This window comes from Mirounga leonina, unplaced genomic scaffold (genome assembly GCF_011800145.1).
Source record: "Mirounga leonina isolate KUSES-001 unplaced genomic scaffold, KU_Mleo_1.0 Mir_93, whole genome shotgun sequence".
NCBI lineage: Eukaryota > Metazoa > Chordata > Mammalia > Carnivora > Phocidae > Mirounga > Mirounga leonina.
In genome coordinates, this window is record NW_023270854.1 from 26,955,455 (window position 1) to 26,974,988 (window position 19,534).

The window sequence follows — 19,534 nt, forward strand, 5'->3', positions numbered from 1 at the left end:
ACCCCACCAAATGGGATCGCAAGGCTAGGCTGAAACAAAGAAACAGTGAATCCTCATCACACAAAGGGATCCCTGCCTAAAGCCCCTCCATCTACAAGGCCTGCGCCTGCGCAGAGATGCACCATTGCAGCACCGAACTGAATAGTGCCACAGCCTCTGGAGCAAATGGGTGCTCTTTCTGCATCTCTAGGAGGTGCACAATCATCATCTGCATCTTTGTCCGAGCCCACTGTTCTTTCCGGTATTTTCTACTGCCTTCTTCTGCTCCAAGCAGATTCTCCCAGCCAAAGCTCCACCATAGCCCAGGAACTTCCCAGACTCTGTGACTCGGTGCTCTCAAACATGGGAGTTAAGAAAGTCATACCTACCAATGACCTAGGAAGTTCACTCCTTCCTAGATGAGGAATAGAGTTAAAACAAAACCAAACCTAGGGGCACCTGGGTGGGTCAGTTGGTTAAGCGTCTGCCCTCGGCTCAGGTCATGATGCCAGGGTCCTGGGATCGAGCCCCGCATCAGGCTCCCATGCTCAGCAGGGAGCCTGCTTCTCCCTCTGCCGCTCCCCCTGCTTGTGCGCTCTCTGTGTTAAATAAACAAAATCTTTAAAAAACAAAACAACACACACACACAACCAAACCTAGAAGAGGTTCACTTTACTTCAGCTGCAAAATTGGAGCCAAAGAGCTATTTATATATTTGGTCAAGTATTATCTATAATTTTTCTCAGGAGTAAGGTTACAAATAGCTGTCATCTACCGTGAAAAACACACCAATAAGGCAAGGCGAGGCCAAAAGCCAGCCAAGCGTAGAAGGAGAAAGGCAGAATGAGATTAAGAACTAGCCACAAATTATTTTACTTACTCATTCTATAAAAGTGGCATCCAAGGGCAAAAGGGATCAAAAGCAAGGACCAAGATTAACAGTTTTCTTCTGGAGTCCAAGAAAAGAAGAGTTTCTCATACGCGCTAACATGCCAAGGTCTCAGATACAAGGTAGTTCAATAGAACTGTTCCAGAACGCGGAAAACATTTCCCAACTGCTAACGCTGTATTTCCTCATTGTTAATGGACCCCTTTCCAGTGCAAGTAGAACTAAGAATTTCTGAGGAACATGAAGAGATCCAGGAGTGGTATTTTAGTAAAGACAGGCCTCATTCTCCCCAGTTCCTTGTTCCCTTTAACATGAGAAAAGTCATGTGATGTTAGTATGTAGTTACTATAATTTTTATAGCTAAATAAAACCCCGAATATAGAACCAAATTAAAGGACAAGTTCTTTTAGGCTGTTCTGAAACCGCCTATATTTGATTCGATGTTCAACCACATGCCAAGTGCACGCAGTTGCGCAGCTGGTGCTGGCCCCCGGGAAGTAACTGTCCGCTGAGTTTTCTGCCCAGGAGCAAAGGTGCTAGGAAGCTTTCTGCTCTCTTTGAAATCTCACTGGTCCTAGCTGGAAAGGGAGGCAGGGGCTACAGGAAAGCCAGTGCAAAGCTACTTGTATCTAGATGTAACACACCAACAGCCACATGCAAAACATCTTGGGAGTAGGATACAGCTACTGCTTGGAAAAAGTCGGCATACCAATAAGATCTGTTAACAAAATATAATCCACTTTCACATCCAAAAGCTAACTTAGGAGCTGCTCCAGACACCATCTAATTAACTGAAGCAGATAGAAAAAAAATCCTCAGAAATTATCATTGTTTAAATACACTCTATTTTATTTTGTCTTAAAATAGTTTAACCTTTATGCTACAGACTTATTTCAAAAAACAGAAAATCTTATCTTGCACCAAAAAATATATATATAACACTCTGTTTTATTATTTTTTTTTCTCCAAAGACCATTAAATACTAAATGGAAACAAAAACTAAATAATGAATGTAAAGAAGAACTAAATTTTGTTTTAAAAACTAGAGTTGCACATTTTAAAACATTAACTCTAAGCAATGATTTGTCGTCACTGCATCAAGTCCACGCTCACACTCCAGCAACAGCAGACCTGTTAACCACCAAGTGCATTGGTTCCTAGCCATACAATGGCTAACATTTCATTTTCATGGTAAGAGGAGCAAAAGGCTTCATAGGACCTTTGTACTCTTTAAAAAACAAAACAACAAAAATATTTCCTAGTTATCCAGTGATTTTTCTTTTAAGATCACTACCCTTTAAAATTTGTTAAAAGAATAAGATGTAGTGTTTTAAATAAAATGAAAAATACAACAGCATTGGACTAAAATACGTGATTATTTTAAACAAACAGTGCACAATCTGAGGAAGTTTGGTTAGGGCGCAATCATTTATATATATATACATGGAAGTCACATCATACACATACTGGAAAACAGAAATTACGGGCTCCTTGCATTTGAAAAAAAAGTTTAAACTAAAAGACAACATTGTGTCCCCAGCTCTTTCAAAAACCTTGTGACACAGTATAAAAAGCAGGCAATAAATTCATTTTTAAGTTAACTACGGTGCTAATCTGCTAAAAGTAACAGTGAACAACTGACTAACTTAGCAAATCAGAGGGTTCATATTCATAATTGAGAACAATAAAAGCAGAGTTGATGCAATGCTCAGTTGTAACGAATACTGGAGTCCATTCAGTCTGGCCCCTTCCATCAGAATGAAAAGACAGCTACTGGTGAGCAGCACGTACGTGTTCTAGGGCAGCAACAAGGACGCAAAAGCCAGTTCTTGCTCTGTGGTTTCAAACTGGAGGGCAGGAAGGGACTTAACTGAATTTGTGCCACAATCCAACCTGTGACCCGAGTGCACCACTTTAGCAGAGCTTTGAACAATGTTCTGTGAGGCATAAAGAAGTACTTATGCTACCAAATCCAACACTTTGGTTAACAACAATCCCTTTAAAAGAAATTTCAAATGTCACAGGAGTTGTTACCCACACAATTTTATCAGTACAATACCTTGCCGGAAACCACACCCCCCCTCTTCTGGATCTGGCAATGAAAGAAGAGTTGAAACAGAGTCTCTCTCTGGTTAGTAGGTGGAAAAATCCCAACCCTGCAGGGGAAAACAGTTGACTGTCTCTACCATCCCTTCCCCTCCCCCTTTTGCATATTAATTTCTAAATCCCTGTTCTGGTGCATCAAGTCAGGTAGTCAGGATGCTGGAACGGGGGCAGGTGCGGGAAAAGTGCGACCTGGTGTAAAGGCAAAAGGCCACAGAAGAGCTTGGTTATGACTCTGCTCTCTGCTCCCAATCCAGAGTGCACACAGCACACCAGAAGAATTCTCTCTAGAGGATGACTACTAGGGGCTAAAGAAAATATGTCATGGGAAATCACCTGCTGTGTGGAACTGGACAAAACACACTATTAACATAAGAATAGGTAATGCGAAAACATTCTTTAAAATGGGGCTCTGCCCTGATGCTGGGGAAAAAGTAAGCTGCAAAAACTTCAAGTCATATAATCCACTCTATTCTTTTCCCAATGATTTTCCTGGAAAACACAGACCAGAAATTGTACATTTCTGCTTTGTCTAGCATTTTAATTCAAGTCAAAAACAACGTGTAACAGTAAAATTCAATAAATTAATCCTAAAGTAAAATATGAAGGTCCAAGGATACACCAGTAGTGAATCTGCAGAAGGTCCTATTTCGCTCTGGCCTCTGGATCTTTGGTTTTTGTCTAGAACTGTGGCCATGTGAGAGACTTGATATATGAGGTGCTAAAACTGGAGGTTCATGATCTTTTATAAGCCTGATCTATTAAAAGTAGATTGACAGGAAAATAAAAAGTTGATGAAGAACAGAGGCCAGATCAAATGAGAGGCTATCAGAGAAGATCAAAGAACACACGCTTATATCCACTCCCATGGAAGAGGTACATGGAAGAACTAAAGCAGCAGGAAGAAGGGTAAAGGACTAAATGAGTCTTTACCAAAAAAAAAAAGAAGAAGAAGAAGAAGAAGAAGAAGAAGAAGAAGAAGAAGAAGAAAAGGCCAGGCAGGTGGAGCCAGGCAGACTCTGACGCATGTGCACGCAGGGGTGTCCCCATTTGTCTTGGCAGCCCCGCTGCACCTACCCTGCACCGTGCCTTACGCAGGACAGGTACTTGGTACATGTGTGTCCACTGATTGACAATTGAAAATGGTAGTTCCATGCTCTTATGATAAGGGAGAGCCACCAAGGCATTTGGGGAGGGAAGCAAAGGGCTACAGCAATGTTATATGGCAAGTATGGAAACAAAAGAAAAGCAAACAAAAACCACGGAAAAACAAAAGATGAGGTCTTCTAAGCCAATAGCACTTCACTCCTCCCTGTGCACAGTACATAGTGTTCTAACTAGGTATTGCTTGTAAAAGAATTCACTAGTAACTACAACATGTTAGAGGAAAAAAGGTAGTTAACTAATGCCACAAAACTCCAACACTGGCATTTCCTGAGTTCCCTGAAGCTCCTATCACCCTTTGCTTATTGAGAGACTGTAAAACCTACAGTGTCATTTATGTGCTTTGCATCTGGTTTCTTATGGTGCATTTTGCTTTTTCCACTTTTAGATGGTAGAGGAGAAGAAGACCCAAATATAGCATCAAGTCTATTTCAGCTCAAGTGTTGAACAGTTGTTCCTCCTCTATGAAGAGACCAGCTATGAAAGAAGGCACTGTCTTCTCAGACTTGTAAGTGCCCACAGTCTAAGAGGTGAACGCAACTCTTCATATTCTACCTAAATAATAGGTATCTGTGTTCTCCCGTTATTTGAACAAACCAGGAAAAAAAGTTGAGGGAGAGAGATTTTCCTACTGATCTCTCAATACTCTCCTCCCATGCCCAGAAAACCTCATGGTGGGTATCTATCTGAAATGCCTCTGCCCCAAAAGCAGACATTTTACAAAGAGTTATGAATTATTGCAACAAGGAGACCAACTAAGTCACCTTAGCAGTATTTATAAACACAAAGGGCCATATCAATTATTTGTATTGTGGGAAATCAGCCAGGAGCAAAGTCAGGAAAGAAGGCAGAAGACTTAAGCTAAAAGAAAAGTAATACTTCTGTCTTCTATTTTTAAGGACAGGTTTTCAAATGCACATGCCCTACTAGGTGCCAAGAAGGACCTGACTAAATGTGTGCAAATGCCCTAAGGTAGGAGTGCCAATGGGTGGGCTGACAGTGGTCAAGTCTAGATATTAATTTTATTACACAGAAAAATAAATACAAGATTCAAAAACTGAAATCCATTTCACCTGGTAATTAAAATATTATTCTAAAAGGAAGGCAGAGTTTCCTAAGATCAAAAGTCACCAAGTAAAATGAAGCTCTCTAATAAATTCATCATCCTCATATTTCTACTGAGGGAAAGAAGAAATTCTTTTCTCTGTGCTAAGTTATTTTCCTAAGTGACTTCTTTTAATTTAAAAAAAAAAAAAAAAAGGAGGGGAGGGGGGCAATTTTCCATGAGTTTCGATTATACAAATGCCACAAACAGCTTCTGAGGCTGAAGCTATGACAATGAACTTCCATGTCACAAAGAGGAGGAGGAGGAAGTGGAAGGGAACAGTGCAGAGGAAACACAGTGACCTTGTATTACAGTAGGTATTTACGTCTGCTATCCTCATCCAAGGTAAGATCAACAACTTCCGCGGGTGAAGCCCAAGTCTGCTGGGGAGTCACAGCGGTCCATGACTGTGTTTGCCGGGTGCTGACATACTGCGTGCCGGAACCGTGCTTCCACGACGAAACACTCTGAATCACACCTCCTCGAGGATGAACACACCTGCAATCGAGGTGAAGAGCAAAAGCATAAGCCTGGTTAATCCCACCACAGGGAAAACAGAAGGCAATATGGCTTCAGTAGCACCAACTGATACTTTTACAAAGATAAGCCTACTGTGTGAGTTCATGAAACTCACAACCAATATCCTTCCCATCCTCCTCCCTCTTTGTCTTCCTTCCCGCCTCTCTCAATTTAGCCTAAAAACAGACAAGAGTCTTGTCTCAGTCAGAAACTCCTGAGTTATGTCTAGATCTGTTACTGAAATGGACAGATAACAATGTTTCTCTTAACACAATTAAACCTCTGGGGTCTTCAGGACAGGGCAGAATATAAATCCAGAGCAAAATTAAGATACCCAAACAATCTTAGTCTAACCAAATGAAACAGTAAGAAATACAGGTATAAGCTGTTCTCCTAAATAAGTTCTATGCCATCCTGGGAATAGTATCTTCCAAGAGAGTAATAGTAATACTCCTTTACAGATTGGATTTCTAGGAGTCTGTAAGTACTAGGTCATGCATAAAGGATCAATTTCCCTTACCCTGAAGGTCACAACAGAACACCTGGTTCATTCATCTGAACTGCTTATGTGTTTTATGTCTTAGTTCAGGGAAAGTTAACAAGGCTGAAGTGCTCCATCTGTTAAGGTCCTCTAAAAGTGTTTTATCAGAGGGACAGAACTGCCTTGTTGATAAATCTCACCAAGAGTTCACTGGAAGAAAACGGTTTCTGCAACACTGACATAATGAATTCCACATTCCAATCAAATGCTAGAACTGTGAGCCTCCTGGATGAATCACTGAGGGACTCTGGATTCTGATGAGTGGAAGGCAGGCCGCTCAAGCTTTCGGTGCTACTTTGGTCCTCACATCTAACTTACTGACCAGAGCCTGCGTAATATACGTGAAAGTGACAGCTGGTAGGATTCTAGTCACATAAACTACTACAGTGGGTCTTGAGCAGCTGCTCAAACAGGCTGCGTACAACGAGTGGTGCTGGATCACTGGAGAATTCCAGCTCTGCCCACTGCTACCTGCACTACCAGATGCAAAAGAACATTAGGGTAACAATGGACAAGATTTAGTTGTAAAACTGCTGAAGGACTCTTAAGACCCTGCAAAGAGGCCTTGCTCCTACAAAGGTAGCCTAAAAGTTACTCCCTTACCAAGAGAGGTGCCAAAAAACAGATCCCCTGGGGCCAAAGCAAGGGGCAGACCGTAGATTTGTTACCATACCAGAAGCCCATATTATCTGTTCAGAATGGGCAAAGTAGCTATTAACCCAGGGGCTACTATGGTTTCAAAGATTAGCTAGTGAAAAGCACTAAAATATGAGACATAAAATCCAAAGACTAATCCAGATCTGTCCAATCCATTAAGTACACTCAGATGAAGTGATCTTGTAATCTCAGAAGAATGTCAGCCAAAGGAGTCCATGCAACATTTATAGAAATAGTTTTGATGACTGATGGCACTAGCATACTGAGTTTCTTAGCAGCCTCACCTCATTTGACAATCCCAACAGACCTATGAGGTAGATGGAGAAGTTACTATCCATACTCAACCAAAAGGGAAACCGAGGATTCAGGTGGTTACATGATTTGCCCAGGGTCACACTGCTTGAAAGTGGTGGGCCAAAGAGCTGCAAGCCAGGTCTGATCTTGAGTCCACTGCTTTTCACATCAGCTTGTCGCTTTACAATGTGTGTATTAAATTAGATAAGGCAAAACATAATGAGTGCAAAGCAGAGTGCAAAAATAGGCCCAGATTAACAATTTAAAAATATAAAGTTCTTCAACAATTCGAAAGCTCACCTGTACAAGTACAAGAGGCTAGAACTTAGTAGAATTCAGAGAATGAATGGCTACAGAGAGAATCAATGCAATCTTTGGCAGAATTCCTAGAAACATCTCCAAAATAAAAGAGGTATTTAGGGGGCACCTGGGTGGCTCAGTCAATTAAGCGGCTGCCTTCGGCTCAGGTCATGATCCCAGGGTCCTGGGATCAAGCCCCGCATCGGGCTCCCTGCTCCCTCTGCCTGCCTCTCTGCCTACTTGTTCTATCTCTCTGTCAAATAAATAAATAAAATCTTTAAAAAAAAAAAAAAAAAAGAGGTATTTAGTCCCAACTGTTACTCTGCACTGCTCCCTAAGTAATCATACAAGGGAGTGGCTTTAAAAAGGATCTGATCCAGGGGCTCCTGGGTGGCTCAGCTGGTTAAGCGTCTTGACTCTTGACTTCAGCTCAGGTCATGATCTCAAGGTTGTGAGACTGAGCCCGGTATCGGGCTCCCAGATCATAGTGGAGTCTGCTTGAGAGTTTCTCTCTCCCTCTGCCCTCCCCACCCCACGCTCACTCTCACTCTTGCTCTCTTGAGTGCACTCTCTCTCTAAAATAAATAAATAAATCTTTAAAAAATAAAATAAAAGGGATCGGATCATTTTACGGAAGAGAAAACCAAGGCCAAAAGACAACTGTCCAGGGTCTTAAGCAAGTTAAGCACAGGATCCCAAAAAAGGTCTCCATCAGGGAGTTTATTTTCCACTAAGTAACTATGCCTTCCTCAGACTGCACCTGAAGCACTATACTATGTCTGATTGTAAGGAGCACTGCCTGGCCCCTGGGAATCATTCGATAAACAGCAAAGCAGATTCTAGAATATACTCAGAGTAGGAGAGTTAGAGGTGTAGAGACAGTATATACCACTGAGGACTGGTAGACACAGAAAGGAGAATAAGGAGATGAGGCACTTCAACTATCTGAATTAGATCACTTCTGTAGTTATGTTACAAATGAATCCAGTTACTAGAAACCAACTTGGACTACTTTAAGCAAAAAAGAGAATTTGCTGAAAAGACACTGGAGCACCTCAAAGAACCTAAGGATGATGGAATAACTAGGTCTCATTCATTTGATTCAAGCGTCAACCCTCTCAGTCTGTTTCTCTCATTTCAAAATTTTAGATTCTCTGGATTATGTGATGATCCCATCTTCAGTCAAAAGCTTTCTCAGCTCCTATTTAACTGCAACTGGAAGGTCAAATCCCAAAGAAGAGAGACTCACCATGGAAGAAGGTGGCTACTCCACCTTATACAGAGATCTCAAGAGCAAACTAACAACCACGAATCAAGTTTATGGAGGGAAGTTTTAGATGATCATTACTACACAACAATTGCAGCTAATGGAATACACTGCCTTTTAAATGTTCAAGCAAGTGCTAGGGTATCTGTCAGGAATATTAAAGAGTATTCTAAGATGACTTCTAAGGTTAGTACTGACTTTAAGATTTTGAATACAGGCAAAACTCTCCTTTTAGAAGTGAGGCTGGTAGCACAGCGGGCACAATGGTGGGAAGGTTGTAAATGGAAGATGGCACAGGAGGGATTTCTGTTTCTTGATTGGAACACTAGTTACCTGAGTGTGGGCAGTTTGCAAAAAGTAAAATGTACACTTACAACTTTTCTGTGTGTGTTATAAGCCAATAAAACATTCAAGAAATTTTTTGTGATTTAATGACCTCAACCTCCTTGAATAAAATGGTAGCTAAGACATGGATGAGGCCTGAATAAGGCTTTTACCACATTTCCTTTTTAAGTACAGGGCAAAAAGACTCAAGCTGGTAAACAAAAGGATGCTGGAGAAACATTTCAACTATTTTACAAGATGGTGTACATTATAGATCAACTTATACCAGATAGGGACGGAAAAAATTTCAGGAGGAAAAGGGACCAGAACAATTGTTATCAGCCCTATAGAGATGCCCTATAAAGAAGGATATGAGAGGCTCAAATTTCTGGTAAGCCTAAGAACATAAAATACAGTTTCATGGATTATCACAAAACCCTTTTCTGTATGATGAAAGATCTGGCATGGGAACATACTCAGCTGTTTTTTAATTGATCCAATCCAATTCTAGGGCAGATACAGGCTGTGCTTTTACAAAGCCATTTATCTGTGTATGATGGGCAATAGGCATAAAACATAACCTAGAGTCATATTTTGGGTCCTGTACCCAAGAAAATGCTTAGGACTCACTTTCCCCCCAAAAAACCTACTTTATAAATAATAAGTTTTGAAAGAATAATTTCCTGCTCTTCATATACTGAAACCAATAAAGGAGAGACTTCACAGTGGAAAAGAAAAAATACAAAAAGAGGGCAGGCTCTGATGATCAGCTTTTGATACAGTTAACTTACTATCCTAAGAAAACAACATTAAACATTAATCATTTTTGCTCTCATTTACAGAGCATGAACGTGACCTCTTAGATAACATTCCTACTTGTTTTTCCTAACTGAAGATGAAATGAATCCTTGGCTTCAGGGAAATGCCTGTCTGTCTCCCTTGCTTTTTTGAAGACTGATGTTTGCAACTGGTTCTAGGAAGCAATCAGTCTTAAATGCAAAAGGATTCTAGCATCAGTTCTTCTGTGGAGGGATGAACTAACATTAAGACAAATGAACACAGGATCAAAGACTATGGTGAAATGAGGTAAGGATCTGATTATTCCCAAAAGCTTCACAGGACAGGTACCAAAGAAACTGTTCCAACAGTTCCATAACAGAAAGGCCTGTTCTGTATGCATTCATATGCATTCATCTTCCTAAGGCAATTACCAATGAGGCTAGTAGAAGAAAAGGAAAAAGGACCAAGGACAAAGAAAAATATTGGCAGAGGGCCATAAATTAAAGCTTCTGCAAAATTAAATGGGCACAGAGGAACTAGAGGTGCTGGAAAAGTCTCTATCTCATTGGCGAAGAACATCTTGTGAAAATAGACTGTCCCAAAATTAACATCTAGAAATGATAACATTTAGGTAACGTCCGGAGTTAATCACAGCAATACAAGACAGCCATAAAAGATGCATTCAAACCATTAGTTCAGAAGGCATGCTTTCTAGTCTATGACTAGATGAAACACAGAAACTAAGAGAACATATCAAAATCTAAATTTAAAAAGCAGGGAAAGATATTAACGTGCAGGAAAAGAAAAACTGTTAAAAAAAAAAAAAAGACACAACATAACTAGAACTACTGAGTCAATGTGAAACAAAATGCTTCCAATATGGAAAAATGGCAACGCAATTCAAGTCAGAGCAATCACAATCCCAAAGAGAACAACTCAAGAACCAAGTCTGAGTTTTTAAAAAACTCTCAGAAAGCCCACAGCAAGGTAGAATATCAAAAGAAAAAATAAGAACAGGACAACTAAATCCACACAAAACATCTATGCATGCACATCAAATTAGAAAAGATGTGGATCAAAACCTAAAACCTTTTTCCAAGCGATAACCCTGCCAGAAGCCCATCAATACTTCATAACTGCAACCCTAGACCTGTAAAAGAAATAAATTCCAGATGAGATACAGGCAGCCAAAGTGGTCACTCCGAAGCAACCAACAAGAAAGCTTCTCCCCCCACCTGCTTCTCAGATTTTTAATCTCAAATGGTTGAAAGATTGTCAGGTTTCCTCTAAAGAAAGTACTGGGAAAATGTTCAGAAAGACACAGAAGAGCCAGTGAGACTCTATTCAGTCCTAGGCCCAAAAAGCAAAATAAAAGATCCCCTCAGAATGACACAGGAGTCCGTTCAAAGTACTCAAACAAAACTTGCCAACTGTACATTCTATCATATGGGCAGTATTCACCATCTCTGAGATTTCATAATCAATTTGTCACCTCTAAGATAGCATTTCCACAGGATTCAAACCAAAGGATCAGAATAAAACATATCTTGATTCAGAGCCTGTAAGGAAAAAGTCCTTGAAAGTAACATTACCTCATATTATTTACAACGTAGCCAGCCACTTAAGAGTGAACAAACAGGTCTACAGAGTAACATGACAATCTGGATAAAAGACCTATTAAGTAATAGTACTAGAGAAAGAGAAAGAGAGAGAGAGAGAGAGAGAGAGAGAGTGTGTGTGTGTGTGTGGTGGGTAAAAACTTAGAATTTAAATTTCCAAGTTTTAACAGAAATATAATGATAATTTTAACTCCAGATACCAAAATACTGGTAGAAAAAAAGAAGCTAAAGAGTTTATGATGGAAGAAAAGTTGAACAAAGAAGCCAAGAAGAAAGGTGGCTCACTCTGTAACACTTCTAGGCACAAGTAAACAGTAAAGAAGGGAGATCTGATAGAAGTTAATAGAGAACTGGACCAAGTAGTATGTCTCAGAGACAAAGAGATCAAGTAAGCAACATAGGTTATTACTTACTCTTTGCTACTTCAGTAGGAACACATGACTAATAGTGAATTAAAACATGAAATGTAACTCAAGAGGAAGTTGGTGAATGGATAATGTGCTCCTGGCAAAACTGAAGATAATTTACCTCTATCAATTTGTTAATAGGCAAGATAAGGTTTATAGTAGGGATTAAAGGATAATCATGTCTTCTATATTGTAAGGAACAACGGTGAAATAAATTATGGCAAACACATGCTAAAGTAAAGGAAAAAATCAGAAGCTCTATCCTCTCATCTGAGGGATAAGTCGGCATGTTTAACTCTGGTAACATCGGAGAACGGGCCACTTTTGGGGAGAAGACATATTAAAACAATGACTTAACTCTACATCCTTAAAGTCCCAACAGGTACAACCTGAAAAATGCTCTCCGAAACTACGATCAGTTCTCATTAAGACAAACGTAGCCTCAATTTACACACATGTGTATTTTGCCTGCACTCTCCACTCCTAAGTTCACCTTTTATATACATGACAGAAGAAATGCTGGTGAATGTTTTATTACCTTTCTACCCAAAGAATAAAATCAGATCTAAGAGCCAGGTAATGTAGATATTGTGTCATATGCCTACTTGGGGCAATCAGGAAATCACAACTTAACTCTTGTGGCCCAGGAGAAAAGTTGTTTGCTAATGTAGAATACAAATTTTCCCAAGTCTACATTTTTGTTCTCTAGTGTGTGTGTGAAATGTTCCTCAGGAGCACCTCTGAGAAGGCTATAACTGATTCTTAGGAACATTATCTTAAAGTGAGAGTCAGTACATTTTTTCTACAAAGGGGCAGAGGTAAGTATCTTGGGCTCTGAGGGCTATGAGGCATCTGCTGAAACTTCTCAACACTGTCACTGGAGTGCAACAGCCACAGACAATATGTAGATGAACAAATACGGCTCCATTCCCATAAAATTTTATTTATGGATAAATGCAATTTATTTGAATTTCTTTTCATATAATTTTCACATGTCACAAAACCTTCTTCTTCTTTTGATCTCCCCTCCCCCCACCCTTAACCATTTAAAAATGTAAACCAGTCTGAGCTTAAGGTCCATACAAAAACAGGCAGCAGACCAGATTTGACCTGTGGGCTACAGTTTGCTCACCCCTAAACTTAAACTTAAAGAATGACAAATTTCAAAAATTTTCAAATACTACACAAAGTTGACATCTTGTGGCTTTTTTTTAATCCTAAAAAAAGAGGACTGCCTGAGTCACATGAACATCACTAGAAATCTACTACGTTAGGAACAGACCAAAGTAACTCGCAAGTTTTAATGAAAGACAAGGAGAGAAACAAGCAATAGAGGTATGATGTCCGATGTATATTTCCCAATTGTTTGCTCCCAATATATTTCCAGATAAAGTGAAAGGCAAGAAAGTATGAATGACAGGGGGGAAAAGTAGGGTGATACTTAAGCCATAAGAGAAAAATCTATCAAGCTATCTAGACATTTGCTAAAAATAAGAGGAAAACATCAGTTCTATTTCACATACATGTATGGTTGAAAAGTTTTTGATAGGAGACAATATGCAACACATTCTCACGTCTAATCAAAAAGCATTTTTTTAAGCCAAAGCATTATCACGTCTAATCAAAAAGCATTTTTTTAAGCCAAAGGAAGATGAGAGATAGCTCCCACCATTCATGCCAGCCATGCCATGAGGACTACCATTTTCTTCTCACTTGGCTTCTGGTTAAAATCAAATTCACATTTAAAATATCAGAACGCTCCACTTAATATCCTACCTTGCATGTTCCTGAACTCCCACAATCTCCACTTCACTATCTGAAGAGGCAATATTAATTTCTTCATTGAGAGGTGCATTGCCACCTGATGTCTTGTCACTTGCTAGGAATCCTGGATCCAAATGACCTGAGAGAGAAGGGGGAAAAAATAAGCTCTACAGTTTGACTTCTTACAAGCAGCACGAACAACTCATTGACAGATTTCCCATCAAGGCTTAATCACAGAAAACAGGACTGCTGTACGAGAGCTCACCAGAGTGAAACTGTCAAGTCTCTGGCTCTCTATTCCTTAGGAAGAAAAAAAAAAACAACAACAACAACACATTGAGTACTTTAGTAAATACGTATATATAAACTGTGATAATACTCTATTATATTTTATTCCACAATGCTTTTTGCATTCAACTCCTGTCTGCTTTTAAATGACCTGTATAACAGGTCTGTCACCACCTAGAGGGCAACGGGGTTCTCTACTGCTTACCGGTGAATTTTAATAGAACAAAATTCTAAACCAGAAATGTTCAAAGGCATAAACGGAATAAATAACAGAAATACTCATTAATAACATATTTATACTGGAATGCTTTATGAAGGATTTAACAATTTCCTTTAAATTTTAAACAATTTTAACAGTCTTTCTCAAAAGGAATGGAGAGCTGACAAAATCTAAACCACATCTAAAAGAAAAAGCTAGAGGCAGATCAGTTTTTGTTCTGAGCAACTGAAATATAACCTGTACGTTGCTGATAGTCCTTATTAGACAGAAGGAAACCACATACTCTTGGAAAAGCATAACAACTTGTGGCACTGGGGCATGTAAGAACTTTTTCACAAGGGGCTTCACAAAGCATCTATTACATGGTGCAGTAAAACACATTCTCCAACGCACCGAAAACATGAGCTCTCTCAATAAAGGCTAAGAGCAAGCAGCAAAGTACACAGCAATATAAACAATTCTAACAAGAGTTAAAATAATTCAGTCTATGTACCCAGCTCTTAAGTGTTCTGGCCTTTAGGAAATTTAGAATATCTAGGAGTTATGAAATAAACCGAGTTGCAACAGGTACAAATTTTCAGTTACTCTTTAAAAGGTATTTTTATTTAAATATATTGTCATCTAACACAATATTATGTCTCTGTATCAAAAAAAAAAAATCCTTGGAGCGCCTGGGTGGCTCAGTTGTTAAGCGTCTGCCTTTGGCTCAGGTTCCTGGGATCCAGCCCGGCATCAGGCTCCCTGCTCTGCGGGAAGCCTGCTTCTCCCTCTCCCACTCCCCCTGCTTGTGCTCCCTCTCTCGCTGTGTCTCTTTCTGTCAAATAAACAAACAAACAAACAAACAAACACTCCCCCTACCTGTGCTCCCTCTCTCGCTGTGTCTCTGCCAAATAAATAAATAAATAAATAAATAAATAAATAAATAAATAAATAAATAAAATCCTTGGTGACACCTCATATAAACTAGACCACGATCAGTAAGATTTTACACACATGACTCTCACTTCCCCCTCCCTCACCCCTTCACATCACTCATTCCAATGCTTCAAGGTCACTGAGAAACCTTGTACTTTCATACTCCTGAGAACTTTTAGTATAACCCTTTTGGAAAGTTACAGACAGTCCCAAAGCAAAAGCCTTCTAATTTTTAAACCCTCTGACCCTGTAGTCCCATCTCTGGGAATCTAGCCTAAGGGAAAAAACTTTAAATAAGCAAAATGCAATGATGTCCAAAGACAGTGACTACTGTCTACGTTAGAAACTTGGGGAAGTGGGGGCGCCTGGGTGGCTCAGTTGGTTGGGCAACTGCCTTCAGCTCGGGTCATGATGCCGGGGTCCTGGGATCAAGTCCCACATCGGTCTCCACCTGCTCTGCGGGGATCCTGCTTCTCCCTCTCCCTCTGCTGCTCTTCCTGCTTGTGCAATCTCTCTCAGTCAAATAAATAAAATCTTAAAAAAAAAAAAAAAAACTTGGGGAAGTGTATGCATAACACAGAAAGTGTCACATATAACACTATAGAAGTATTTTGGTGCTGGGTGAAAGCTGGTAAAAAGCAATCAAGTTTGAATATAACTGTGGGTCTTTTTTTTTTTTTTAACAATTCTTTAATATTATCTTTTTTTATTCGGTTGACTATGATGCATATGAGAAAACAGAAGACCACAAAGCTTAAAATGGCTCCCAGATACAACTGGTGATTGAGATTATATTACAGTCTGCAAGGGCTTAACTTTCTGTATTAAAGAACAGCAGAAATAGGATTCTAAATACTGGCAATGGGGAAATAACTGAATCCTATGAGCATATGAAAGGTGGCATTCACCAGACAAAACCCAGTTTTGTTAAATCTGGGGTGGTTGCTTAAATGGGGAGTACGTATGGCTAAGTCTTGATTTGGTAAACTCAGATTCTTGCTCTGACCCCAACACCTTGCTTGTGGCCAAGTGTTTTGTCCAATGTCCAGTTCAATGTTGAAGTTACAACTATTATCACACGCACTGTTCCTACTGCACTGCTAGGAAGGAATATATAGTCTTTTTTCAAGCCTTCAGCTTGTCCATATTCAATCTTTTGAGCAGCCCTGCTTTGTACAACTCTAACAATGTACCTCATCTATTTGTTCCTACAATAAATACTTGTTTATGACAGGCTATGCACTAGGTGCTAGGAATATTACGGAGAACAAAGACAGGAGGTATATAGTGTCTACCCTCAACTAGCTCACAATATACTCCGGGATTATAAAAAGCAGTCCATTATACTGTGACTTGAAAATTGCTCTGTTAGAGAAGCAAGGAGTACATTTAAAGACACAGAAAAGGGAAATTTCCCAGACTTGGGAATAATCGAGGACACAGAGCTCTTAGGGAAGAGTAGGCACAGGTGAGGGAAAGTAGCAATAAGGAACACTGTGTTGCCCTTTAGGGTATAAAAATTCAGCAAAATGTGGGGTAATGTAATAAAAACAGTAATGGGAAATGAGGCTGGGAAAGTCAGCAGGGCTCAGAGGGCAAGGTGTCTGGACTTGACCTTGAGAAGTCAGAAACCACTGAAGAATTTAAGCAGTGACATGATCTGGTTTTCCATTTTCAAAAATTTCCTTTTGGAGTGTACAAATGGAACTAATATCAGGGCAGGGAATATGAAAGGCAAGAAAACCAGTTAGACTGCTATAGTTTCCTGGGTGAGAAATGACTACGGCCAAACTAGTAAAGAAACAAAATGGGGGGATACTATCTGTGTACGTGTATATACAGAGGGTTAGCAATGCTGGGAATCAGGCAAATCAACAAACAAACCTAGTAAAAAATAATGGCTAGGTTTCTGCTTCAGGTAACTGGACAGAGTTACAGTGCCCTTCAGTGAACCAATGAACAGATGAGGGTGGTTGCTTAGGACATGATGATGGCGTGCCTTTAAGATGTCCAACAGGCAGCTGGAGGTACTATTCTAAAGCTCAGGTCAGAGGTCTAGAGAGGAAATAGAGTCCTCGGCAGTAGGTGGGAAGGTAAAGGGCAGCAGAGGAGTGAAGGAGGCCTAGAAGAGAACCCTGACAAACACCAATAATTAAGGATGGGCAGATGAAGGGGAGCTCACCAAGTTAAGTAAGAGGTAGGAAGAAAACCTTAAAATACGAAGCCAGGACACCATGGAATGAGCATTTCTAGGAAGAAGTGCTTATCAGTGCCCAATAGAGAGGTCCAATGAGAAGAGGGACTAGGTAGAGTCCACTAGAATCAGCAATAAGATGACCATACATGTACCTTGGCAAGAAGAGCCTCAGAGGAGTGACAGGGCTAAACCCAATGTAGCAAAACAAGGGGAAGAATAACGGAAAGGAAGAATATACACATTTTAAATAGTTTGGCTATGAAGAAAAAGGCAATAGGATAGTACCGAGAAAGAAAAATGAGTCTGAGGGAGAGGTATGTGTGTGTATGAAGAACTTTAAAAGATGGGAGAGACCCGGCCATATGCGGAAAAAAGGCAGAGCAGAAACAAGCATGATGGCAGAAGACTGAGGCAAGGTTCATCTGTGAAGAATGCGGCAAGGCCATGTGCAGAGCACAGGTGTGGGTGGGTAGCAGGATGAGGGTTCAGAAAAGTGAAGCAACCACTATGAAGACAGAACTGCCTAAGGAAAGACAGGATCTGCTGCGCAGCACTGACAGCCAGGGTGACGCTGCACATTAGGACGCTAACTCAACCCACGATTCTGCCGCTATTTGATTTTCTCCAGCTATGCTAAGCAGAGTGATACAGGTTCCAAGTGTGCGTCCAGGGATCAGACTATGCCAGCTAGGTAACAGGAAAGCCCACTCTATAGGGAGCTGGGCTTAAACATGCTGGAGCAGGGAAGAAGTGACGCTAGCAGGGGGCTGGCAAAGAGCCGCGTGATGGGTCAGTGAGGCGGAAGAACAGTATAAGGGAAGTTAACAGCATGAGAGTATACCAGAGCCCCCGTGGAAAAGGAGAAAGCAAGAGGAAGAGGCAGGAAGAAAACCAGTGATTATGAGAAGTAAAACATTGTAATTCTATCTTCTTGGCCACCCACAAACACAAGCCTCTGGGACCCATCCACTGCTCTCCTGTCTCATCCTCCACTCCACTGTTATTCTCCTTTGCTCCAGCCACCCATACTTACCTTCCTACAACTTTTCCACTGCCCTCTGGAATGCCAGATCCATGGAAAACTGCACTGAACTTTTCACCTCCCTGTGGAAATCTGACTCTCCTGAAAATGCCACCAACCCTGTAGTCCTTGGAAGCTGCTCCTACGCCACAGTTGGGGGACCAGAATCACTTACGAATACTGCCCTCCATCCTCACGTACAACACCAGCAGCCCCCACCTTCCAGAGCACTTCCAAATACTAACTACAGGACAGTTTCACCCCTCCATGGAACATTACTGGCACTGGGGTCAGTTTCTCTCTCTTTCCACTTTAAGTTCCTGCTACCATGATTACTTATGACTCTATGAGTGCTCGTTATTTATGTGGTCAACCACCCCCAAATTCTCCATGCCTACTCTCTAAGGAGCCAAGGCTCAAGAGGCACTTAAACTCCCTGTGGTTAGACTCACAGCAAGGGGCTCAGCCCTTACCATCCTAAAAATAAACAAGATAACTGAATTAAACCAAACTAAAAAGGCAGATTATAGGAATCATGGTTGCTATAACTAAACTACTCCTCCTTGATTACTCAAATCTTTTCAACAGTAATTAAGAAAACATGACAAGAATATGACACAATTAGTTCTTAGTATCTCTGTGCCCAGTTCTAACTCCAGAGTTCTAATTTTTTTAATTAATTTTTTTATCTGAGGGTAGCCTGCAGTTCTAATTTATAATTCCAACTTATGAAATGTTCTGTCTCAGTCACCAATATTTCTGAATAATCAATCTTTACTGATTAGGCCCCTCATCCTGACCCTATCACCTATAAAGCCTCACTTCAGATCTGGAAATATCTCTTTGCCTTCCTTTGTTTAAAGAAAGGGGAAGAACAAAAAAATAATAAAATAAAGGGGAAGAAATGAAAAATTACTATGCTTTTACTCACAATTCTACTATAGTATCTTAAGAAAAGGTAACTACCGTCAATATTTAAGATTCTTCTAACTTTATTCATCATTATGGATCCAGAAACTAGTATTTTACATACCACTTTCACATTATTACATCAATTCAAACCATTTTGTTAGCATGATTTGGGCCATAAAAATTGTAATCCCACCCTGCTGGCAATTACAGAACTTGTGTGATGTTCTAAAACTGATCACTTAAAATCAGGGTCGGCTCCTGTGGCCAGT

At 40.3% G+C, this 19,534-nt stretch overlaps 1 protein-coding gene across 6 annotated transcripts in view; it reads right to left on the reverse strand.

Annotated features, from left to right (window-relative positions):
* Positions 1-1,690: 1,690 nt before the first annotated feature.
* Positions 1,691-19,534, reverse strand: part of CUNH18orf25 (chromosome unknown C18orf25 homolog) — an 82,952-nt gene continuing 65,108 nt past the window's right edge. For 4 of the 6 annotated variants that reach the window (XM_034996075.1, XM_034996080.1, XM_034996077.1 and 1 more), the window contains 2 exons: positions 13,725-13,851; positions 1,691-5,738 (listed from right to left, as the gene is read on the reverse strand). In XM_034996075.1, the coding sequence (XP_034851966.1) occupies positions 5,549-5,738; positions 13,725-13,851 (317 nt within the window). In that variant the 3' untranslated portion in view covers positions 1,691-5,548. Of the gene's footprint in view, positions 5,739-10,888; positions 11,073-13,724; positions 13,852-19,534 lie in introns of those variants that run through there. The other 2 variants (XM_034996079.1, XM_034996078.1) reach the window with 2 other exon arrangements.